A 25,321-nucleotide genomic window follows, 5' to 3' on the forward strand; every position below is an offset into this window, starting at 1 on the left:
CAACACATTGTGCTAGATATGTGTCGATGTATCGATTACTCGCAGTCAGTTTAATGATATTTTGCTTTGCGGTTTTTGGTAACACCGTTTTCGAGAACAGTGTGACCTGTGCTGTTGACAGCAGTGTCGGAGTCGGAGTTTTGTTACGTGTAGAAATTAATAAAAGAAAACTCTGTGAAAATTGTGCAAATCATTCTAAACAAATAGCCAAAAGGTAAGTGTAATATTAATACATAGCTCTAGCCTCTAAAACGGTTATGTAAATGCAGTATGTATGGCATATTGCGATCACTCAGCACAATTTTGCTCCTTGGTGCTCCGCTGGCCACTCAAACGAGACACACACACATTGCATATACATACACGCACACACATTTGTGTATTTCGTCGAATCAGCAGCAGCGAGTGGCCTGTCTCACACAGACAGAAAACAAAATGTCGACCATTTGCATTTTTGATTGCTTTTTAGACAATTTTGGAAACGTTTCGTGTGCACTTATTGATTTCAACAAGTACTTGATACAACATTTTGTCAACCTATGCATGAGAATTTGCAAAAAAAAACGCCGAATCCCACTGCCATAGAGTGAGCAACGCTAAAGCTGTGTGTGAGGTAAAGCAAACGATATTGATTTTTACAATGGCTTTTGGTTAAAAACGCCAAGAAAATTGCCTGCTCTAATGCACTCAGAGTTTAAATGTCTATTAACCTGGTAGAAATTGTTTTCTTAGTTTTCCGTATTTTAATTTGGGTAATAGGAATGTGTTCGACAATGTTCTCAACTTGGTTGGCAACGCTGATCGGCGCAGTCAGTGTAGGGTGCCCTACCAAGTGTTTGGCTGCGTGTTGTGTGTGTATATGAAGCCATTTGTTCAATTCTATTCCTTATTATCTGTATATATGTAGTGCACATAATCTAATAATCTATATGAATGCTTCATTTTTTTTGAACTGATGCGCAGCATCTTATTAAGTTTTTACTTTCTCTTTTATTTATGCTCAGCGTCTAAATGTGCGTGTGTGTGATGTGTGCCTCCCTCAATGCAGTCACGTTGAATTTCATGCGCACCGTATTTTATTTTATATTTGTATTTAATTTTGGCCTCTTGTCAGCTTTTTATATGGCTTTCAGTTTGCATTGTGCTGTGCTGTTTGTGTGTGTGTGTGTGTGTTCGTTCGTTTGTAAGTAGTTGTGTAGCTTTTATGGTCACATTGCATTGAGTTGCGCTGAAGGTTTGTTCTGGTGATTGGCAACTCGTGTTCAATTTTAGCAAGTAATGCTTTGCTGCAGAAGCAATGATCGGCATTTGAATTAAATGTACTTACACACACTTATGAAAAACATACGCGTCTTGTGACGTCACTGAGAATCTACGATTTAAAGGTGTTCATGAATTGGGATAACACGGCTGAAAACCCTGCGATAGCCAAACCCAAGGTCATATTTAAATGTTTTTTTTTATGTGCTGGAAATATCGATAACTGAACTTATCGGACTTAGCCATAAATTAATAAAGATACATGCAGTCATAGCATAATCATATAAACCATGTGGCAACGCTGCCGTGTCGCATAACTCAACCTTGAAAGTTGATTAACCTGCAACAGGAAAATATTTTGACCCCAAACACACGCCAGAACAGTCAATTGCCTGGCCACCGCCGCCGCTTTCAGGCGGCATATACATAATTTGATTTCCGTTTTCGAGAGTGAGGAGCTGCTACCGTCTTTTAATACGCTGCCACTGCAGAAATTTTGGTGGTGTAGATGCCTTCCTTTTTTTCAGTGCAGCGAATAAAAACAAAATCCTGTTGTTTACGTGTGTGTGTTGTGTTGTGTGTCTGACTTCGGCTTTGTATGCATAGCTCGTGTGTGAGGGTTAGCGCGTTGGTATTGGTGCGTTTCATTTGCTTTACTCTTTCTACACTGTTTCGCCCCCTCAAAAATCCAAAACACAACTCGAACTTGCTCTGCGCTTTGTCTGCACATCGCCTGGCTGATTTAGCTAGGTGTGTATGTGTGTGTGTATATTTATTTGTGTATAAGTGCGCCTTTGTACATTGAACTCGGGTGCCAGGCCAAGTGCTCTGTCCTATTCCTGGAGACGTCTCGAGTTGCAAGTCTGTCACGTTCTGCATTTGTATTTTTTTTTCTGCTGCCAGGTTTGTGGCATATTCGTTTTATGATCTTTTCATTTTAGTTAGGGGAAATTGAAATACAAACTTCGTCCCTATCGATCGAAATGTTTCTTGATATATTATTAAAATAACAAATTTTATTTAATTATTACGTAGTTAAATACCGAATAGAGTATTAGATATTGGTATTTCGCTGCGGTGTAGTTTTGTTACCCTTTTGCCTCCACTTGTTGTTGCTTGGTTTTCTTTTTGGCAGCCAGCGTTTGATTTTTCCTTTCTTTCTTTTTTTTTTTATTTTGTTCTCTTGGTCGTTCGGCGTGTACGTCGCGTCCCTTAGCAACTGGTCGCTGACAGTCATGAAGTTCCGTGCCAAGATGTTGGACGTGCTCTATATGCGCGAGTTCCAGGCTATTGCCGCCACGTTGGCCAAGCTGGCCAAGGATTGCGTCATGATATTGGGCCAGGAGCGCATGCATTTCATTGTGAACGAGGAGCATTGTTCGACCTCATCGCCGCTTGTGTGGGTCAGCATAGGTTCCAAAGAATATTTTCCGGAATATAAAATGACGCCAGCACGTCCTGGAGAGGACTTCATAGTGCTGGTCATGTCTGCGATGCATCTTAGTCGCGCTTTGGCCGTGCTGCGCTCCGGCACCAGCAGCAGCGTGCACAGCTGCAAGTTGAAATTGAAGCAGATACAATTTCCCTGCATCTCGGTGATTGCCTCTGTGGTGTCGCCCAGTTCCGCCGAGCCGCGCGAGGTGGTGCACGATGTGCCCGTCACCGTAGTCCCGGCGAGCGATTGGCCCTCGTTTGTCCTGCCCAAGGTGCCGAGCACACAGCTTGTGCTGGGTGTGCCCTCGCTGCGTCTTCTGCGCAGTCTGGTAGACAAGCTAAAGAACATATCGCCCAGTCTCATATTCCATGGCAGCGCCACAGGCGAACTGAATCTGGTGGCCGAGTCTGAAATGGCCACAATCACGACTCGCTTTAGTCGCCTGCTGCTGCACAAGGTCAACCAGCCTCAGTCGTCGTCGGCGGCATTGGAGGTGTTCTGTTCCGTGGACACACGAAAGGCATCCGCCTTCTTTAATGCTCTCCAGCTGCCCAACGAGGAGATCATGATTGGAATCGATAACGAGCGCTGCATCTGCTTGCAGCTGGATATTCGCAGTCAAGTGGTCCTACATTCAATTTTGCCAGCTGTTTGCATTTAGCGGTAAAAATAAAACTAATATTAAGCGAAAATAAACTGTAATCGATATGAATATTTGCGCGTGAGCTATATATCGATATGCAAATGGGCAGCAAATCATCGATAAGCGAAAGTTTATTTGTGTTTGTTTTCTTTTATCTTACTTTTTCTTTATTTTTGCTCTCTGTGCTGTTCGCCCCAATTTGGCTGCGCAGGCCGTGGCCTCTTTTTCTTGTGAAGCGGCAGCAGCAACGGCGACGTCAACGCTGACTGAGCGCAGCGCTCGCTCTGTTGAGCTGTTGCATTGCCTGTTATGTGTCTGTGTGTTGTTGTTCGCTTGCATATTTATAGTTTATTGTTACTGGTTTTACAACCTCATCTGTTTGCTCACTCGCAATTGCCAGCTAGTTGCATTTCAAGCGTGTTGTTGCATTTGCAGGTGAGTAGCTTTTCAAGTAGGCCAGCAGCGACGTCGACTGCGCTGCGTGGGCCGCTCAATATAGCGCTCGCTGCGAATTGAACACAGGTCAACAGCCATTTTGGTAACGCTTCTGCCTCATTTTAGCAATGGCTGCAAAATATAAAAAATCATTGAAATGTTATCTATCTTTGAATAAATAAGTGGCTGTCATTGTATCAGTCCCTGTCCGACTGAGTGAGTGCCCTACGTGGCTGCTATTTTTATTGCGTATTTTAAAAAACTACTTGTCTGTTTGTGTGTGTAGGCGGGTCACTAGCCAGAGACCCTATAAGAAGATTAGTCACAAGTTATAGGTAATTGTGTGTGTGCATGTGTGTGTTAAACTGCAATAAACAGCTGTTTGTGTAACCCAAGAATAATGCTCGCACACATATACATACACAAATACTCTCTCGATCAGCTGATCAGGTCAATACAAATTTCACTCTAAGGGGCGCAGTCACAGGTAAAGGGAAACAATTTCAGCGAGAAACGAGTACACATTCAACCCCCAAAGCACCAGAGAGCGCTCTCTTCTCAGTCGCAGCCATTTTGAGTGAAAATAAATTTCGTTTGCAGTGAAGAAAATGGTTTTTTTTATTTCTTTTGCAATTTTATCTTAATTTATTAAAAGTAAACCAACTTCTTATAGTACTAGACACGCGTTTTTTATTAAGTGAAAAAAAATTACATTAGTTCAGCGGCTGAGTCGGTTTGTTGGCCTCATTGCCATTTAGCGACAAGGGTTGAGTGACCTGCTTAACGGCCTGTTGAGTGATTTTGTTGCCTGGTGTGAACTGGTTCAGTTGTCCCATCTATTTAAATTAGATATTGATATTAAATTGTCTTTTATATTGCAATTTATTCAACTTGATAAATAACGCTATATAAAGAATATTGTATTTAGCGTATATTATCTGTGTGTGTGTGTATGCTTTCAAATGTATTCTTGCCTGACGCACTCACTCTCACTCATTTTGTGCTCATTCGCTCGTTCGCTCACTAGTTTCGTTTCGTTCACACGGGGTCGCCATTGACGTTGTCGCTGCTGATGCCATCGTCAGTCGTGAGTTGGCTTTGAGTGCGTGCACAGCTGCAAAATGGTTCGTGCAAACGTTATTTTTCTATATAACTGTGTGCAAGTACATAATGTATAGCAAAGGTGCAGTACATATTTATATAATAAAAAATAGGTACATTCATAACTTATTACGTAGCAGTTTAAAACTATGCAAAATTTGGTTGATTCAAAGTTTATGCATTCGTTTATTTCTAGCAATTCTTTCGACTTCGCCTTTCTTGCGTTATGTACACACGTATACGTATATACGCTTGAGTGTGTATGCCTTTGTGTGTAAAAGATTGGGGCTGTGTGTGTGTTAGTGTAAAGTCGTCATGTGTTTGCCCCTCGTGCGTTCTCTGTCATGCACAGGCCGAGGCAAGCGACAACTTTGACGTCGCTGACGCTGTCTGCGTCGCTGCCAGTGCTCCCTTTTCGTATTTTTTTTATTTGCTGGAAATCGACAGTTAGTCGTCAGCAAAGGAAGCAGAAACAGACTTAAAGGAAAAGTAAATAAGGGAACACACATATTAAATTAAAATTTGTGCAGATTTTAAGAAAACTCCTTATAACCTTTTTTTCTATGGAAATGGAGCAAATTTATACGTTGTCCGTAGTATTTAGAGAGGAAATCTTTGTGTGTATAACAGTATACAGGGTGTGCGTGTGTACGTGGGAATGCTTATATAGCCCGTTTGTCAATGTATAGCATTTTGTAAGTGCCCATCATCGACGTAGGTATGTAGTATGTATTTACTACCTCTGACGTTTGCTACTACGCCTTGCAACAAGTTATTCTGTATATTTTAACAGAACTTATAAAAACTTTTAGTAAGCGTTACTCGAATATCAACTCTTGCCGCAGACCTTCCACTGCTTGGCAACCGCAACAATAACAATGGCAAGGTTTCTGCTTAATTGTTGCATGCACTTAGCTTGTCAGGGCTGCCATATAAATACATATGTACAAATATTTCGAGTGCTTTATTGCGTTCTTGTAATGTTTCAACCTGGCTTTAGCTGCGTCGCAGTCGCAGCGCGACACGAAAAATTTCCAATGCAATTTACTTTACGGTTAAGTTGCCACAGTGACGACGGGCCCTTTGATTATTGTGTTGTCTCCCCTTCCACCCTGTAGAAAGCGCTGCTTCTGCACACACACAAACCCACTAACACACACCCCACTCTCGTAGCTTGTGCTCTCGCTCGCACATTCGGCGAGCGCTGCTGCGGCTGCTGCTCAGCTGTGCGTAGGCCACAAAAGCAGTTTCGTAATAGAAAATAGAAAAGCAGCAAGAAATACAAAATGAAAAAATAAATAACAAAACTTGATGGGGCAACACTGTTAGTTGTCCGTTATATTCACTGGCATCATATGCTCGACTGAGTTTACAGCAATGTGTGTGTGTGTATATACAAATAAGTTACAAACAATACGCACTAGATAAAGTAAGGGGTAGCTGTTGGCGGGGGTGGGGTATGAAAAAGGCGATATAGTAAGTGAACAAAATTTTTATCAATTATTTTTGCCTTCAGGGTTGACAAATGGTAATTACAATGCACATGGCTTAAATATACTTTGTAATATACGAACGTACAGTGAAAGCTCGCCTTTGCGAGTAGCCACTGTTCTAATTTGACCCGCTAAAGAAGCTGCCCGTTCATACAGCTTTTACTGTATGTGTATTTATATATATGTACATAGGTTGTACATAATTACAGTATACAACTCGAGGCCCTTTACATTTTTCAATTGCTGCCGATAGATAAAGCAGCAGCATTGACAAACAACCACATGCCATATGTTGGAGTTGCCACACGCAAGGAAAATGCTCGGAGCGCACGCACACAAACATACATATGTACATATAAACATACATGACGGCGCTGCCATTTGCGGCCTCGCAAATTTTTTCATGTCTGTTGTTTTTTGGTGTGAAAAACTTGTGGTTGCAAGATAGACAAAACTGGCGAAAAAAGATAAGAAAAAAAAAACCAAATTCAAACAAATTTTCATGACGACGGTGACTGCGTTGCTGGTTTCATTTAAAGCGGCCTTGAACTGAATTTGATTTTTTTGGTTGTGATTGACAGTTGTTGGGTTTGTTGGGTTTCATGTCAGATTTGAGTTGTTGGCAATGTAACGGCTAAATATGAGGGCGCACACGCATCGCATGAACTACGCATTTATTTTCTATAGTGTAGCGAAGACGACGACGCGACGTCGCTGCTGGCTTTGCAAAGGGCGCAGTTGACGTCGCCGCCGCCAACACGTTTTGCTGCTGCTGCTACAATTGCCTTTTGGTTGTTTTGCTTTTATTTTTTGTTCGTCGCGTGTGCTTATTGTATTGTTATACGTATGTATGCGCGCGTGTGTGTGTGTGTGTGTGTGTGTGTATATATATATGTATTTGCGGGATCGTGCATTGCGTTCTCGCAGCGAAACAAGCATGACAAGTCACACAAACGAGTCCGAACTCGTTGCCTGCTCGCTCGCTCGCACATACATAGGAAGAAGGGGCAGTCAGCCAACAGCGCAGCGCTGCTTACGAATACCAAAATATAAACAAAACGGCCGAGAACAGCTGATTAACAGCGCAGCATGTGCGCGGTTACTTTATGTAAGCTCGAGAGCTGTGTGGTTGTGTGTGCGCGAGTGAGTGAGTGCGCTGTAAACAGTTTTCACTCAAAACAAGTCGCTCACAATCGTATGCGCGCTCGCTCACTCAACTCTCTTGGGCATATGCACGTGTTGGTGACTGCTGCTGCGAACAGCTGTTAATTTATTTACATATTTGTGTATGTTTACTGCGCACATATGTTGTTAAAATATGCTCAACTGCGTCAGTCCGTGCGAGTGAGTGAGTATGTGATTGCATTGGTGTGTGTGTGTCGCTGCTGGTGGTGGTGTATTCTTTTGTGCTGCTCGCTGCTGGCTGCTTATCAATTTTCATTCTTGCTGCCTGTTCCATTACTTCTGCGTACATGCGAGTACCTGTCTGAAAGGGGCAGCAAATCTCTGACTACCCTTGGTGACAGCGGCCGGTTCCTTGTTTAAGCCTGCCTGCACACACACACACACACGCAAACACACACACACACAACCCCTATGATCTTTTCTGTTAATTCTCATTTGGCTATCCATGCATTCGGTCATCAAGTCAGCGTTCAAGTTTTTACCTATTTAAATTTAAATTCGCCGCGCTTTGTTTTTTATTTTTTTTTTTGTTAAGTTGGCTACATAAAACATTTATCGATTGCAACAAAACACAACTGTAATCGTTTGCTTTAAGTTATTAGTGTGTAAACGACAGCAAATACAAAGCAGAAAAAATAAATAATAATAAAAAACTTGCCTCCTTCAAATTTACTAAATAAATTGTGTGCTCTCTATTATTTTTACAATTACAGCACAAAACTCCTCAGCTCTGCCCGCAATAAACAGTTGATGCCGCGCACTCAGCAGAACTCGACAAAACAAAGTCCTCAAAACTCTGAAAAGTGTGTGAAAACCAACTAATAATATTATTGATCTATATCAAATTGTACCAAGGCGTTCTGCTATCCTTGGCGCAGCACTCGATTAACAAAACAAACAAAAAAGTGTGGTTTACTTTATATTTAGCAAAACATTTTAGATTTAAGACAAATTATAATTGCAAACAATTCTCCGTGAAGTTGGCATGTTAAGTGTGTTCGATGCCAGTGCGGTTAAGTGTCGTCTATGGCCGAGTCCGTTAAAAGTCAAACGCTCTCTGCATTGACGGAGGGGCAGCACGACGGTAGTACAACAACAACTGCAACAGCTACAGCAATAAATACAGCCACAGCCAATACGCACAGGCGTTACAATAGTTATAATAATAATAATAATAGCAAAAGCAATAATAACATCAACAAGAAACGCAATATAGCAGCGGCAACAACTGCTGCTGCTGCCACATCCACCGTAGTCGTCGCCCCCAACGTAACTGCCGCACGTCGTTCGCGCAGCAAGGGTCGCAGCCTCACAAAAGCAACTACAAATACAAATACAAATACGACAACAACAACAAGCAGCAGCAACTGCAAGAACAGCAAGAAATCCACAGCTATCGCAGACGTTCCTCGACGCTCCACAGCATTTGGGGGCGTAACCAGCTCGCGTTCATCCATCAACACCACCTCGTCAAACAACGCCAACGATTCGTCCTTATCGCCAGGCAGTCGCAAGCGTCAGCATCAACAGCAGCAACAGTGCAACAGCCACAGCAACATCAGCAACAACAACCACCAGCAACATCGCAACAACATCCAATGTAAGTAAATGTGTCGAAAGCTTAAGTCAAAAAGTCGTCCATGGGCTCATAGATAGATTTAATCAAGTCATGTTATAGTATACCTCATATTCCAATTTTTTTCGATAGAAGTCTTAGCAGAGGGCAAAGATTAAAAACTAATATATCGATAGGCTCGATAAATGCTTAATATTATAGTTATCTCGAACCTCGGCCATCTCTAGTTTTGCCTGCTTAACAATTCGCGATCATAAAGCTAATTAGGCTATTTGAATCGTGGCTATATTTGGAAAGTGCAGTTGGCAACACTCAACTTGTTTTATCGATAGAAAACGAACTGCTTATTATATTTAAGAGTGACCAGTGTAATTTGATTTCATATTTATCGATAGTCGATAGTTAGTCGTGCATTACCAATCGATACTTAGTTGTCGATTTATCGCAAACTCATTTGCATTTAAAAAGTCGAAACCCTTATGTCTCTATGCTGAAAATCCAAATTCGTAGGAATCGAGAGAAAGAGAGAGAGAGAGAAATGTTATTGCTTCTCGGTACAGCATACTATTTTGTTTCTCAAAATTGAAAAGGTCATCAACAGCAGCAGCGCCACACCCTTCAAAAAATCAAAAATATTCTAAACTAAAAAAGACTAGAAACAATTTTGCCAAGTTTTTTTTTTGGTTTCTCGAATCGTCAAATTTATAAGCAAGTTTTTCACCCCCCACCCATCAACCCACCCCCCAACTTCAAGCCCCAAACTGAAAATTAAACATACGCACACACTCGCAACTAAAGCCTTCGCCGTTATCATCATGTCCTTTACAGCTGCGCCCGGTGGAGATCAGTACGTAGAGCTCAATTCGCCGCTGAAGAAGCGTCGCGTGCAGCAGCAACAGCCACAAACAGTAGCTGCAGCAGCAGTTGCAGTTGCATCCGTTGTCAGTGAGGTCGTCTCGCCAGGTGGAGCAACTGCATCAGTCGAAGCCTCGCCGCACCATCTGCTGCAGCAGCAGAATACGCCGCGTTTGACCTCTGGCGGCGATTGTGTGGCCCAGCGCACACGCTCCAAAACACTCACGCCCGAAGAGCTGCCCAGCACCAGCAGCGCGGCCGCAGCGCGCCATAACAGCAGCAGCAACTGCAGCAACAACAAGCAGTATAGTGAGAGCAGCTGCCAGCACGTGATTGGGGCGACGCCACAGCGTGGAGCAGCCGCCCGCGCAGCAGCACGCAGCACAAGCAGCGGCGGCGGCAACAGCAGCAGCGGGGGCAACCTGCTCAACTATTACCGCAAGACGCGCAAGGTGAGCCACACGCGCCCCAAGCCCGCGGCAACGACTGGAGCACAACTGCAACAACAGCAGGAAGATTTGATTGGCAAATTCGCGGAGACAAGCAACGCGCGCTTGCAGGCCAGCAGCTCGGCGGTTATAGCAGCCGCTGCCGCCATAGACGCAGCTCGTCACGAGTCCAGCAGCAACAACAACGTCGCTGTGAAGCGCCTGGATAAGAAGAGCAACAGCAACAACAAGTACACAAAGTACCGCAAAAGTTTACGCAACTATCAGCAACAGCTGCTCGCCAGGATTGACGCCACAGCGGACAAAATTGGAGGCGAGGACGACGCGAACGAGGAACACAACGAGCACCCTTACGGCAGCTTGGTGGATCAGCAGCAACAAACAGGAGGTGCCGCAGAAGTTGAGCGGGAGTCCAACAACGTAGACGCTGCGAACGCGCACTTTGAGGTCGCCAGCGGCATCAACTCTGCCGACGAGGACGAGCAGGAGCCGGACGAAGACGAAGATCAAGACCAGGAGGAGGAAGTGGAAGCCGAAGAGGAGGAGGTGGGTTTCTACGAGATAGTCAACTCGGCGGATTCATCGTACGAGGAGGACGCCCAAATTGTTGCCGAAGAGGACGAACTCAGCGAAGAGGAGGACGTCGACGACGAGGAGGACGACGATCTTGAAGAGGACTTCGACGAGGAAGAAGACGATCTCTCAGAGGGTGAATTCGCTGAGCATATTATTGGTGAACTTGGTGGTGAGTTTTTGTCACTCTACTTAAAAAGATATATACACCATAGAATATATACTGATCTTTGTAATATAAAATATTAGTTTGATATTTGTTTAACAATTAGGTTTGCAAAGGGTTTAAATGTACAAATCGGTTGATTATCTCAATTGTTCAATATTGAAAATTTAACCGAATTGTCAGTACATATATAAACTGGAATTTACAACAAGAAAAAATAGAAAAAATTATATTAAAGTGAACAGAATTGCTTAGAAATGTAGAGGCTCAAGGTATACTCTGTTCATACGTAAATAGACGGTATATTGATTTTTAGTATTATTCGTCCGATTGGAATACTTATCCCTAATTTTATTGCCCTACTGATCTGATCATTTGATGGCTAATTTCTAGTTTACCTCAAATTTGATTTATCGATTTTCAGTCACGCGTCACAAATTGTAGATATCGATAACAATTGATTACGAGCAATAGCACCTCGCTATAAAACTTCCAAAGTAACCTTGTAAAGCAAGAAAATATTTGGCAGTGTGAAGTTTATACAGTTGAGCATCTGTTTTCATAAATTGTGTGATAAGTTTCTGTTTTCTTTTCTTTTTTCTTTTTATTATTGTTGTGTATCAAATAGACCGACCATATTATCTTGTTGGTGAATTCCAGTGTTATATCTTGAACATATTTACCCAAAATTATGTACATTTTGTTTCTGTAGATAACTTTTTTCTCTTTGGTTGACTTTACGAATCGCTTGTATTTTCCGTTTTGTATATAGTTCAAATTTGTGTAGTTTTATATTTTTCTATTGTTCTCTTTCTATTAAAACCCGAATGCTTTATTTTTCTCATATTTTTCACCAAATTAACATACGACGGGCCAGTGCTACCACACCATAAAATTAAAAAATACAAAAACAATTAATTATTTCGTGCTCGGCTTTTTTGTCAAGTGCGCGAATTTCTTATCAACAACTGAAACATTTTCTTGTACAACTGCCTTTTGCGCAGCGTCATGCAGTCTACATACACACATATATATATACGTATTAAATTAATTGTTTTGTTGATAAAAAAAATATATATATACATATACGTGTATATAATGTTTCGCAATGGCAACGCACTTTGGCAAAATCCAGTTGCAACTTTTACGTCGCGCTGCTTAGATCGAAAAATTTAAAGAATTGTGAAAATAAAATCAAGAAGTCTTCAGTTTGCCGAGTTTTAAAAACCCTTGCAGATATTTAGGGTATATATTATTGCTATGGAGACTTCACAATAGCGTTCCGACCTAGTCGATGACGACTTGTGTGCTGTCTGCAACAAAAGGACGGATATGCGTCAAATTTCTACAAGATAACTCGAATAAATAAAACTAACTTAATTACATCGAATAATATTATACGGAACGACTATATCAGCACTTCTGCTGACTGATCGATAATGTATTTTATAGCCATAATAATTATCTAGGCTCTGAGGTGTGCGTACTTTCGCCTGCCGACTCATAACCAACCACCCACACCCACCCCCCTGCAAACCCCTGTGTGCTGTGCTATCATCTGTCAGAAAGCAGGGCTTACATTTTAATATACAACAACATTTGTAAATATATCTATCCGTTCAACCGTCAGTTAATATTCAGTTCCACTCATCTACTCAATATCGCATTCCGATGAAAAAACGCCCATTAATTTCAACTGCACATTTATTTTATTTGTATTTTTATTCAATTTATTTTTATTACTTATTACTTATTTATGCATCACAAATTATTTTTAAGTGATGTACGTGGCCAGTGTGTACACATTTTGTTTGTATTTATTTATTACCGTTTTCTGTGGGGTGCCAAAACAGTGTTGAAAAATGCAACAGTTTTTTTTTTCATTTTTGATATCTCATTTTGCACGTTGCTGTTGTTGCAAATTTTCTATTGTTGTTTAATTTAAATAATATTATTGTTAATGCCAGAATATATATATATTTAACAATTTTACTGTATATATAAATATCTGTGTGTATATACATCTATACATATATGTACATATATACAAATAAATATAGAAATATATATGTAAAACATATTTCATTGCTGATGCCTTGTGTTGTTGATGATGATGATGATGTTGTTGTTTTTGTGCAAGCAAACAAAATTGTATATTATATATATCATGTAGACATATATAATTAACATATATATGCGCAAGCAGAGGCGCCTTCGCAGAGCAGGGCAGGAATATGGGCAGAAGAGCGTAAGGGAGAGAGCGAGCGAGAGAGAAAGAGAATTTTTTAAGTAGCAGCAGCGGCAGCAGCAGCACCAACAACAACAACAACAACGACAACAACAACAACAACAACAACTATTAGCAGCAGCAACAACAAAAGTGCAGCAACAACGAAAAGCGATGGGCAAAAACAGCAGCAACAGCCTTATGAACAGCAGCAACTGTAGCAGCAGCAGCAGCAACAGCAACATGTTGCTGCAGTGTCTTGAGCTTGCGCGTGTGTGTGTGTGGGTGTGTGCGTGTGTGTTCTTATAAACAAACATACATACATGCCTACAGCAACAACATAAATTAGTTTAGTGACGAGCAGCAGCAGCATCAGCAAGCAGCAGCAACATCATCATTGTCAGCGACTGAGCGTCCCAAACCCGCCTGCCCCTTTGTCTAGCACAAACCAACCACTCCCCCTTATCCATATGCCTGTGCATTTTACCATTTCCCAAAAGCAACAACAACAACTAACGTAGTAGAGTAGCTGCAAGCAAAAATAACAAACTATAAAAAAAAATCAAAGCTGTTTAACTGTTGTCTCCCACTACTCTACCCCCCTCTTTACTTGCCGCCCAACGACAAAAACGCACAACACAAAAGCAACAACAACAACAAAAGGTGCGCCATACTCAAAACGCAGCAGCAGCAGCGGCAACAAACACACAACAACAACAACAACTCAGAACAACAACAGCAACAGCAAAGCGAACAAAAACACGCTGGCAACATATTCATCATCAGCTGCGCCTCCGACAGCGTCGGCAACAACTCCAGCAGCAGCCGCAGTCGCTGCAGCAGCAGCAACAGCAACTGGCATAACAACAACTACAACGTCCGGCTATCAGCGTGCCGCCCCCCCTGGCCACGGGCACGGGGCGGCACGTGCCACACGCAACAATAGCTCTGCTGCCGCTGCTGTTGGCATTGTTGATTATAGCGTGCTGGCCGCGCCACCAACAGCGGCAGCAGCAGCAGCAGTTGCCGCCACACATATGGCGACGCCCTATGCACCGCCACAGCAGCAACAGTCAGTGCCGCATCCGCAACAGTTGCTGCCCGCCCATCAGTTTGCTGCTGCTCATTTGTCTTCCTTTGTGACGCCAACAGCGCCAGCAGCAGCAGCGCAACATTTTCAAGCGGCAGCATATTTCACAGCCGCACAGCAGCAGCAGCAACATCATCAACAGCATCCACAACACCAACACCATCATCAGCAGCACCAACAGCAACAGCAACAACATCATCAGCAGCAACAGCAACGACAGCAGCCGCATTATTATCATAGTTCAGCTGCTGCTGTCGCTGTGCTCAATCTGCAGCAGCAACACCCACAACCACATCACTATAACTCCACAGGGACGCAACAGCCACGCACAGCGCCGCCGCCGCCCATTATCTATCAGCAGCAGCGTTACGCAGCAGCAACATTTGTGCCGCCGCCAACGGCAGCGCAGCAACAGCAGCAACACGCGGCCTACGCACAACAGCAGCAGCAGCATTCTTCACTGCGCCGCAGTTCACGTAGCAAAACGGGTTCCTGTGTCAGTTCCGCAGCAGCCGCACAGCAGCAGCAGCAGCATCATCTGCAACAGCAGCAACATCAATTGGCAGCAGCTGTTGTTGTTGCGCCCGGCAACGCGGCTGCTGCTGCACAACAGCCACAGCCGCCAAGCCATTATCAATATCATCATCAGCAATTGGGCGGCAATACGGTGGTTGTTGCTGTGCGTCAGCATCAACAGCAGCAGCAGCAGCAACACGCGGCTCTTCAGCAGCAACATCAGCAACTGCATCAGCAGGCGCTGCAACACCAACAACAACAACAACAGCGTGCCACAATTGTTCAGCCTGGTTTTCTGTTCAGCTACCGCAGCAATCATAGCCAGCCGCCACAGCAGCAACAGCAGCAGCCCAAAGCGACGCACAGCAGTGGTAAGTCGTGTGGACGGACACGGAGGAGAGCTCGGAGTCGGAGTGTGGAGAACGAGGCAAAAGCGGAGGAGCGGCCAGCAAAGCGGGACGCCGATTGCGACCATCATAAATCAATCAATCAATCACATTTGCTTGAAACAGTTCTCAATTTTTTTTCCCTCAATCTCCTTCTACATATATATTTTTTTTGTAAGCCCACACACATACGCACGCAAGCACTTTACGTTCTACTTTTGGGTTAGGTTGAGGCAGAGTGTAGGCGTGGTCCGCGATTTGTACAGTTTGTGTATATATATGTATATATATACTTGGTCACGGTGTCTCGGATTGTGTTGGTGCATAAATTATCAACTGGTGTTGGGTTATCAATCAATCAAGCAAATCTAGTTTAACTGCACAAAACAGTCGCCCCCAGAAGAAAAACTATCGATAACAGAACTTTCTTTTTATGTTTGTTTCTTTTTCTATTAACACGGAACATCCTTATTATATTTTGTTTGGGCATCGATAACTGTTTTGTGCACAATCGAAAGTTTAATTTTTGCGCTTTACCATTCCATCTGTACATCATATATACATACATACATTGACCCCCACCCTGTCCCCTATCCACTACTCTGCTGCCGTCGCGCGCGTCGCTTTGCTCGCGGTGTCTGCCCCTGCTCCCACACCACCCACCCAGCCAAAAGAAAAAAAACTAAACGAAACGAAACGAAGAAAAAGCAGTTCTAATAACTCTTTGCATTTCTCTCTCTTTCCCTCGCTCGCGCGCTCTGTTACAAAAAAAAAAATTTCAATTCAGCAGCTTCGGATGCTTTAACATATAGTTTGATGGCACAACAGCAACAACATCAAGCGCCAAATGGACCGCCGCATGCAGGTGGACAGCAACTGACGTCAGGTAAAAACTCAGCAATACAACAAGCACACGCGCACCTAACCCATACACACAAATACACATACATACATTACACTTTATTTGATTTCCTAATTTACAATTCACACACACGGCACACAGGGTGACTCCGGTTAACAGTTGACTGCTGTTAACATTTGACTGCTGTTAACATTTGATCTTATTTATTTTTTTTTTGCCAAGACTGTTAACTATTGATAAATAGCGCTATGTTAGTTCTAACATTTTTTGTTTGTTAAATTTTTGTTTTCTATTTACTTCCCCCTCTCTCTCCCTTTATCACTCTAACTTTGTTTGTCTGTACGTTTACATTTTGACTAGTTTCCTCTTTAACAGCAGCAGCAACAGCAACAATTTATGTTAATTGCAATATTTTGTCTCTCTCTCTCTCTCGCACACAGGCACTAATTCGGCCAATCTCAGCATTGTCGCAGCCGCATTGAGCGCCGCACGCGACTCCGCAGTCAACGTCAACGTTAGCAGCGCAGTGGGCGCCAACAGCAGCAGCAGCGCTGGCGGCGGCGGCAGCGGCAACATTGCCTCAGCCAGCGGCAGCAGCAACAATGTAACCACAACAACATCATCGACAGCAGCAGCAACTGCATCCGCTACTGCTGCTGCACAATCGACAACAGCAACAGGAGCGGCGGCTGCCACAACAGGCGCTGCTGCTGCTGTGAATGCTGCGGCCGCAGCTGCTGCTGCTGCTGCTGCAGCGGCAGCGGATTCGGAAAGCGATGACAGCGAAGTGGGACGTCTTCAGGCTCTGCTTGAGGCACGCGGCCTGCCGCCTCATCTATTTGGGGCATTGGGGCCACGCATGACCCACATCCTGCATCGGACCATTGGCAACAGCAGCACCTCAAAGGCGAATCAGCTGCTGCAGGGTCTGCAGTCGCACGATGAATCCCAGCAGCTGCAGGCAGCCATCGAGATGTGTCAAATGCTGGTCATGGGTAACGAGGATACGCTCGCTGGCTTTCCCGTCAAGCAGGTGGTGCCGGCTCTCATCCAGCTGCTGCGCATGGAGCATAATTTCGATATCATGAACAATGCCTGCCGCGCCCTGGCCTACATGCTGGAGGCACTGCCTCGGTCCGCCGGCACTGTCGTGGAGGCGGTGCCCGTCTTTCTGGAGAAACTACAGGTTATCCAGTGCATGGACGTGGCCGAACAGAGTCTGACCGCACTGGAGATACTCTCGCGCCGTCACAACAAGGCCATTCTGCAGGCAAATGGCATCAGCGCCTGCCTGACCTATTTGGATTTCTTCTCGATTGTGGCCCAACGTGCCGCCTTGTCGATCACGGCCAATTGCTGCCAGAACATGCACGCCGAGGAGTTTCATTTCGTGTCGGAGAGTCTGCCTCAGCTTGCCCGGCTGTTGTCGCAGCAGGACAAGAAGTGTGTGGACAGCGTTTGCACCGCCTTCTGGCGTCTGGTCGAGAGTTTCCCCCACGATGGCAAGCGACTGCAGCAGATCGCCAGCCCCGATCTGCTCAAGAACTGCCAGCAGCTATTGTTGGTGACGCCGGCCATACTCAATACGGGCACCTTCACCAATGTGGTGCGCATGCTGAGCCTCATGTGCGCCGCCTGCCCGGATCTGGCCATTTCGCTGCTGCGCAACGATATAGCCTCCACATTGCTTTATCTGCTCACCGGAAATGCGGAGCCGGCGGAAGCCAGTGCCAATCATGTGGATCTGGTCACACGTCCGCCGCTCGAACTGCTCGAGCTGACCTGCTTAATTGGCGAGCTAATGCCACGCCTGCCACTGGATGGCATCTTTGCCGTGGACGCTCTACTGGATCGGCCCACACTCAATACCCAGGACCAGGTGCAGTGGCAATGGCGCGACGATCGCGGCGCCTGGCACAACTATTCGACAATTGATTCGCGTCTAATTGAGGCAGCGCACCAGAGCAGCGAGGATGAGATTAGCCTGAGCACACTGGGACGCACCTACACGGTCGACTTTCATGCCATGCAACAGATCAACGAGGACACGGGCACCACACGACCCGTGCAGCGCAAACACAATCCCAATTATGTGGCACCCGCGGCAGCAGCAGCGGCCGCAGCAGCAGCAGTTGCAAGTGGACAGGATTTGAGCACAACTGGTGCAACAGCAGCGGCAACCACATCGACAGCAGCAGCGGCTGCTACAGCCAGCAGCAACAACAACAACAACAACAATAACAACAACTCGTCGCATCTGGCGGTAAAGCGACGACCCTCGTTAGACGCTCGGATCGCCTGCCTGAAGGAGGAGCGCGGTCTGGCCGCCGATTTCATCAAGCACATCTTTAACGTACTGTACGAGGTGTACAGCTCCTCGGCGGGTCCCAATGTGCGCTATAAATGTCTGCGCGCCCTGCTGCGCATGGTCTACTATGCGACGCCGGAGCTGCTGCGCCAGGTGCTCAAGTATCAGCTGGTATCCAGCCATATTGCCGGCATGCTGGGCAGCAACGATTTGCGCATCGTGGTCGGTGCTCTGCAAATGGCTGAGATTCTGATGCGCCAGTTGCCCGATGTATTTGGCACGCATTTTCGTCGCGAGGGCGTCATCTATCAGTTCACACAGCTGACCGATCCCAGCAATCCCATATGCGCCAATCCCTCGCCCAAGCCGCTGAGCACCAGCGCCACGCCCACGGCAAATGCTGGTGGGTCACAAAGCGCGCCAGCCTCGGCGAATAGCCTGCAGGTGAATCCCTTCTTTATGGACAATGTGAGCGCTGCCTCAGCCGGCTCAGCGACAACTGGTGGTGGCTCCAGCAGCGCCAATGCAACGCCCAGCAGCTCGAAGCATCAATCGTACAGCGTGAAGAGCTTCTCGCATGCCATGAACGCGCTCACCGCCAGCGCCAATGCGGTGGTCAAGCAACAACACCACCAGCAACATGGACATCAGCATCAGCAGACAGCAACTGTTGCGGCTGCTTTGGACGCAACTGGAGCTGCTGCTGGCTACAACTACAGCAGCTCCGCGCCCTGCTCCTCTGGAGCTGTCGCCTCTGCGGCGCCTGCACCCGCTGCCTACTTTGTGGCCGCCACAGCAGCTGCTGATCCACGCCAGTATCTGAATTTCCAGCAGCCAGCTGCGCCGCTCGAGCTGCTGCCCAACAATGCAGCACAGCAGCAGCAACAGTTGCCTCCCACACAGATCGTCTATAGCAATGCGCCGGGTGTCACCAACTACCAGCAGCAGCAGATGACTGTGGCCGTTGCCTCCACCAGCGCCGCAGCTGCCAACAGCAGCAGCGCCAACAACAACAACAGCAGCAGCAACAATTGCTCCTCCTCGGCGCTGCAGCATAAAATGACGGACATGCTGAAGCGCAAGGCGCCGCCCAAGCGCAAATCCCAGAGTAGCGGACGCGCCAAGTCCAGGCAGGAGGATGCCGCAGCAGCTGCTGCCGCCAGCTCGGCCAGCTCTGCTATGCACGAGCTGCTCAGCCGTGCCACGAGTAAGTGTTCAGCTCATGAACATTTTTCCGAACTCCATTTCAATTTCTCTCACTCTCTTCGCTAGGTCTTGGCAGCAACACTGGTGGCCGCAGCACGCCCAGCTCTGGTTCTGGCTCTGGCTCCGGTTCAGGCTCCGGCACCGGCACCGGCTCAAGCAATTCAAAGTCTCGCTTTAGCGCCGGCAACACAAACAACACCACAAGCAGCTCCTCGACCAAATCCTCATTTCTGGCCTCGCTTAATCCGGCACGCTGGGGCCGCCAGGCGGCGCACCATCATCAGCAGCAATCCACCGGATCGCACCACGGACTTACCAAAGATGGCAGCAACACCACCAACAGCAGCGGCGGCAGCTCCTCGACTGGTGCTGGCGCCTGCGGCTCTGCTTCGGGCCTGACCTATACGGGCTCTGGTGCCGGAGGCATGAATGCCGCCGCTGTGGCGGCCAGCATTAGCAAGAGCATCTCGCATGCCAATCTGATGGCGGCGGCCAATCGGGAGCGTGCCCGACAATGGGTGCGCGAACAGGCCATCGATTTTGTCAAACGCTACACGGAGCAGGAGGCGCGGCGCAGCAAGGCACGCGAAAGCGAGGGCGGCAACAGTGCCGCGGGCGGAGCAGCGACTGGTGGAACCGGTGGCTCCAGCTGCGCATCATCAGTTGCCTCGGCAACCACATCGCTGGCCAGCACCAGCGTCCTGGAGCGTCTGTCGAGCATTCTGCTCAAGCTGAACGGCAGCTATCACGACTGCCTGGATGCGCTGCTCGAGCTGAAGACCATACTGCTGGAGAGCGATATCTCGCCCTTCGAGGTGAACCACTCGGGTCTGATAAAGGCCATGCTCAACTACATGACCAGTGAATCGGGTCTGGTGGAGCGCGATGCGCGTTTGCGCAGTTTTATGCACGTCTTTGCCGGGCTGCCGCTGGAGCCGCTGCTCCAGAATGTGGGCCAGCTGCCGGCCATTGAGCCGCTCGCCTTTGGCGCCTTTGTGGCCAAGCTAAATGGCTGCGTCACGCAGCTGGAACAGTTTCCGGTCAAGGTGCACGACTTCCAGGCCGGACCCGGTGGGCGCACCAATCAGAGCGCGCTGCGTTTCTTCAATACGCATCAGCTGAAGGTAAGTTGGGTTTAATCTGGAGCCAAATCTCGCAAGCGCTTACTAATTTTGTTTTTCGTATTTCTGCTCCAGTGCAATCTGCAGCGTCATCCACAGTGCAGCAATCTGCGTCAATGGAAGGGCGGCACCGTCAAAATCGACCCCCTGGCCATGGTCCAGGCCATCGAACGATACTTGGTGGTGCGCGGCTATGGCGGCATACGCGCCGACTCTGACGATGACAGCGAGGAGGATATGGACGATAATGTGGCCGCCGTGGTGATGACCCAGTCGGGCTTCAAGCACAAGCTGCAGTTTCTCATTGGCGAGCATGTCTTGCCCTACAACATGACCGTCTACCAGGCGGTCAAACAGTTCTCACCGCTGGTCAACGAGCAGCACGAGACGGACAACGAGTCGGAGATGCTGCTAGGTAAGAGTGTGGCTGGGGAGGAAATATTAAAAGCAACAAATACTGATACTCATCCAAATCCACAGGCAACAGCAGCATTTGGGTGCAGCAGCACACCATCTACTATCGCCCCGTCGAGGAGGAGTTGCTCGCCGCCGGCTCTGGTGCCAACAGCTCTTGCAGCAGCAGCAGCGGCAGTCAGGCCCACAAGCAGCTGGCCCACAGCAGCAGCAGCGGCGCTAACCATGGCACGTCCAGCGCCGCCGGTTCGGGCTCCAACTCCACGTCATCCCATTCGGCGGCCAGCTCGAGTGCTACTGCCGCCGCCGGCAAGAAGTCGCACAAGTCCAGCAGCAAATTCATGCGCAAGAAAACGGAATTGTGGCACGAGGGTATTGCCCCGCCGATGCTGTCGCCGCTGAAGCCATTCCTGTGCAGCTGCCTGCCCGGGGATGTGGTCACCGTGCAGGACGCCTCTCTGGATGCGCTGTGCATGCTGCGCGTCATCTATGCACTGAATCGCCACTGGGAGCATCTTTATGGCTGTGTGGTGCGTCAAAATATCATTGCCAATGCCGAGTTTGTGCATCCGAAGATCACGGCTAAGGCGAATCGTCAGCTGCAGGATCCGTTGGTCATCATGACGGGCAATCTGCCCCAATGGCTGCCACAGATTGGCATGGCCTGCCCATTCCTGTTCCCCTTCGAGACGCGCCATTTACTGTTCTACGCCACCAGCTTTGATCGGGATCGTGCACTGCAGCGACTGCTGGACACCACGCCGGATCTGAACTCGGCGGAGTCGTCGGAGCGTGTGGCGCCGCGTCTGGACAGGCGCAAACGGGCCATTTCACGCGCCGAGCTACTCAAGCAGGCCGAGCACATACTCCAGGACTTTGGTAACTCCAAGGCGCTGCTGGAGATCCAGTACGAGAATGAGGTGAGTTGGGGGTGGAGCTTGGTCATAGAAGCGTCTATATTAAATGTCTCTTTATTCGTTCAGGTGGGCACTGGCCTGGGACCCACGCTGGAGTTCTATGCTCTGGTCTCTGCCGAGCTGCAGCGCACCGATCTGGGCCTGTGGAATGGCAGTGACAGCTATCGCCATAACTCATCCAATATTGCGGATGTGGTCAAGTCCAGCAGCGCTGTGCTGCACATCGAGGATGCACTGGAGCCCAACAGCGAGACGGCTGTGCTGACCACAGTGGTTAGCAGCACCACCAACAGCACCTCACAAACAACGACGAACGCACATCTGACCCGCAGCAGCAGTCGCAGCAATGCGCTGCGCCACCAGCAGCAGCAACAGTTGCTGGCGGAGCACAGCTCCTCCAGCTCGAATGATAACGCTTTAAACATGATCATCGCACAGCAGTTTAGTGATATGGCGGCCACTGATGGTGGCGCCAACAACTCCCCCCAAGTGCTCGAGCAGCAGACGACGACGACAACAACAGCAGCTGGAACGGTCACAGCAACAACAACAACAATACAGACTGCATCCACCATCAGCTATGTCCACACGGCGCACGGCCTGTTCCCATTGCCGCTTGGCAAATCCTCCAAGCTGCCACAAATGACCAAGGCCAAGTCCAAGTTTAAGTTCCTGGGCAAGTTTATGGCCAAGGCGGTAATGGACAGTCGCATGGTAAGAAATCCAATCCGGCTATATATCTATTCTATTACTCGGCTTTACCCGGAGCCTAACCCCCTCTCCAATATTTAATATATAAATATAATAAAATACACTTTGCTTCGGTCTCGCCCCCTTCTTCAGCTGGATTTGCCATTCTCTCTGCCCTTCTACCGCTGGCTGGTCAGCGAGGAGCTCTCAATTGGACTGTCCGATTTAATGCGCGTGGCGCCCGAGGTGCAGACCACGCTGGTGCGTCTGCAGGATGTGGTGCGCCAGCGCGAGGATATCCAAACGGATGCCAATCTGGATGCCATGGAGAAGAAGGAAAAGGTGAGCATCCGTAAATTCTCTCGCAACAGTCAAATAAAACAAACATATATTTCTTGTTGTGCAGATGGAGCAACTGGATTTGGATGGCTGCCCCATTGCCGATTTGGGCTTGGACTTTGTATTGCCCGGACATGCCAATATTGAGCTCTGTCGCGGCGGACGCGATACGCCCGTAACCGTGCACAACTTGCATCAGTACATCTCGCTGGTCACCTACTGGTTCCTCGTCGAGGGCGTGCAGAAGCAGTTCGAAGCGCTGCGCGAGGGTATGAATAAAAACTCGCATATACATAGCCCAAAAGCTATTTGCTATATTCGCATGTCTTTTTGCAGGCTTTGACTCCATTTTTCCGATACAACGCCTGCGCATGTTTTATCCGGAGGAGCTGGAGTGCGTGTTTTGCGGCTCTGGCAGCGAACAGCATCAGCGTTGGGATCTCAAAATGCTGCAGGACAGCTGCCGCACCGATCATGGCTTCCATCAGGAATCGCAAGCCATACAATTTCTCTACGAGATTCTCGTCTCTTACAATCGTGATGAGCAGCGAGCGTTCCTTCAGTTTGTGACAGGCTCGCCTCGCCTGCCAACTGGCGGCTTCAAGTCGCTGACCCCGCCGCTGACCATTGTGCGCAAGACCTTGGATGGGAATCAGAATCCCAATGATTATCTACCATCTGTGATGACCTGTGTCAACTATCTCAAGTTGCCGGACTACTCCAGTCGTGATGTGATGCGACAGAAGCTGAAAGTGGCTGCCAACGAGGGCAGCATGTCCTTCCATCTGTCTTAAAAAGAAAAACAAAAGCAAATATTAACTAAACAAAACGTTATACACTCACACCCACACACACTCGATTACACTCTATATAGTACTATCTATCTGTAGTATCTGATGATAGTATCTCTGTAAAACACTGCAGCAACCGGACCCAAACAACAACAAAAACGACCTTCAAATGTTTGCGCACTTCTGCAATTTCTCTCTTTCTCTTTTACACACATACGCACACCCAAATACACACACACACGCACACTCTACAATTGGCCAAATTTCGATATATCATATATATATTATATATATTTTGTAATATTCTCAAATTTGCAAAAAAACAAAAAAAAGAAACAAAAAAATGTGACACTGGCTCACTTTTGCGTGTGTGCAGCCTGTTGTTAAAACCACCCACAACCCCACCCACACTCATACATACACTTGCCCCCTCTCTGCATAAGTGGTTGCATTCACACACGCACACACACACACACACACCCACACACACACCCACACCCACACCCAAAAACACACACTAAACAAAAAAGGCCAACAATTAAAATGCTATTAAATAAATTAATTAGTAAAGCGCATAAATTGCAAGAAAACGAAAATGGAAAATCGAGTTTTCATCGTTTTCCACCTAAATTTGTTTAGTTTCAAATACTTGGATTTGGCTTTTGTTCATATTTTTGAATTAATCAATCCATATTTTGCTATTAAGTTTTTGTTATGTTGCGGGCGCTTCGAATGTTTTTATTTTATGTGTATATTCTCTATAAGCATTCAAATGGAAACGCTTATTTATGCTATACATACACATATATATGCTATATATTACTGTGGCAATCTGATAATGCGGCAATTTAGTTTGATTTCCCCTCAAAACTTATAAATATATGTAGAAATGAAATGAATTCAAAGCAAAATAAACGTATAAATAATAAAAAGAACGCCCACCCTTGAAATTTAAATTTATGAATAATACATTTATATATATACATAAATATATATAGAAATATGCATAATTATAATTATAAAATTAAAAGAACATACACTTATGTATCTAACAAGCCGCCCTTGAGCAATTCATCTGCAAGCTGTGTCAACTTGAATGAAATAGCCAACAAAGCTGGAGAGAGAAAGGGCAAAAGGAGCAGCAATTGATTGGAAAGGAAAGACCAGGAAGAACTGGGAGTTCGCTAGCGTTTAGTTCACATTATATAAACAATATCTATATAATCATACTTATAAATAAATCAAATATCTATTGAATAACTGTAATTGTAATTGTATTGTAT

At 46.6% G+C, this 25,321-nt stretch overlaps 2 protein-coding genes across 6 annotated transcripts; both read left to right on the forward strand.

Annotated features, from left to right (window-relative positions):
• Positions 1 to 74: 74 nt before the first annotated feature.
• On the forward strand, positions 75 to 25,304 carry ctrip (E3 ubiquitin-protein ligase ctrip). Of its 5 annotated transcripts, none has more exons than XM_064693456.1 (13): positions 75 to 214; positions 8,266 to 9,152; positions 9,957 to 11,177; positions 14,044 to 15,375; positions 16,178 to 16,276; positions 16,693 to 19,767; positions 19,833 to 20,890; positions 20,963 to 21,302; positions 21,368 to 22,221; positions 22,285 to 22,932; positions 23,062 to 23,250; positions 23,315 to 23,516; positions 23,584 to 25,304. In XM_064693456.1, exons 2-13 carry the CDS (start codon positions 8,579 to 8,581, stop codon positions 24,039 to 24,041), a joined length of 10,050 nt encoding a protein of 3,349 aa, XP_064549526.1. In that variant the 5' UTR covers positions 75 to 214; positions 8,266 to 8,578; the 3' UTR covers positions 24,042 to 25,304. The 5 variants fall into 5 exon arrangements, with proteins under 5 accessions (XP_064549526.1, XP_064549533.1, XP_064549542.1 ...); XM_064693463.1 differs by having other exon boundaries at positions 16,181 to 16,276; XM_064693472.1 differs by lacking the exon at positions 16,178 to 16,276.
• On the forward strand, positions 92 to 3,467 carry Hus1-like. The gene is made up of 2 exons (XM_064693537.1): positions 92 to 214; positions 2,477 to 3,467. The coding sequence occupies exon 2, from the start codon at positions 2,496 to 2,498 to the stop codon at positions 3,354 to 3,356; it is 861 nt and encodes a 286-aa protein (XP_064549607.1). The 5' UTR covers positions 92 to 214; positions 2,477 to 2,495; the 3' UTR covers positions 3,357 to 3,467.
• Positions 25,305 to 25,321: the final 17 nt, after the last annotated feature.

The sequence above is a fragment of the Drosophila montana genome, unplaced genomic scaffold, assembly GCF_035044405.1.
Source record: "Drosophila montana isolate Dmon_TW-CO22-7 unplaced genomic scaffold, ASM3504440v1 contig_1505_1, whole genome shotgun sequence".
NCBI lineage: Eukaryota > Metazoa > Arthropoda > Insecta > Diptera > Drosophilidae > Drosophila > Drosophila montana.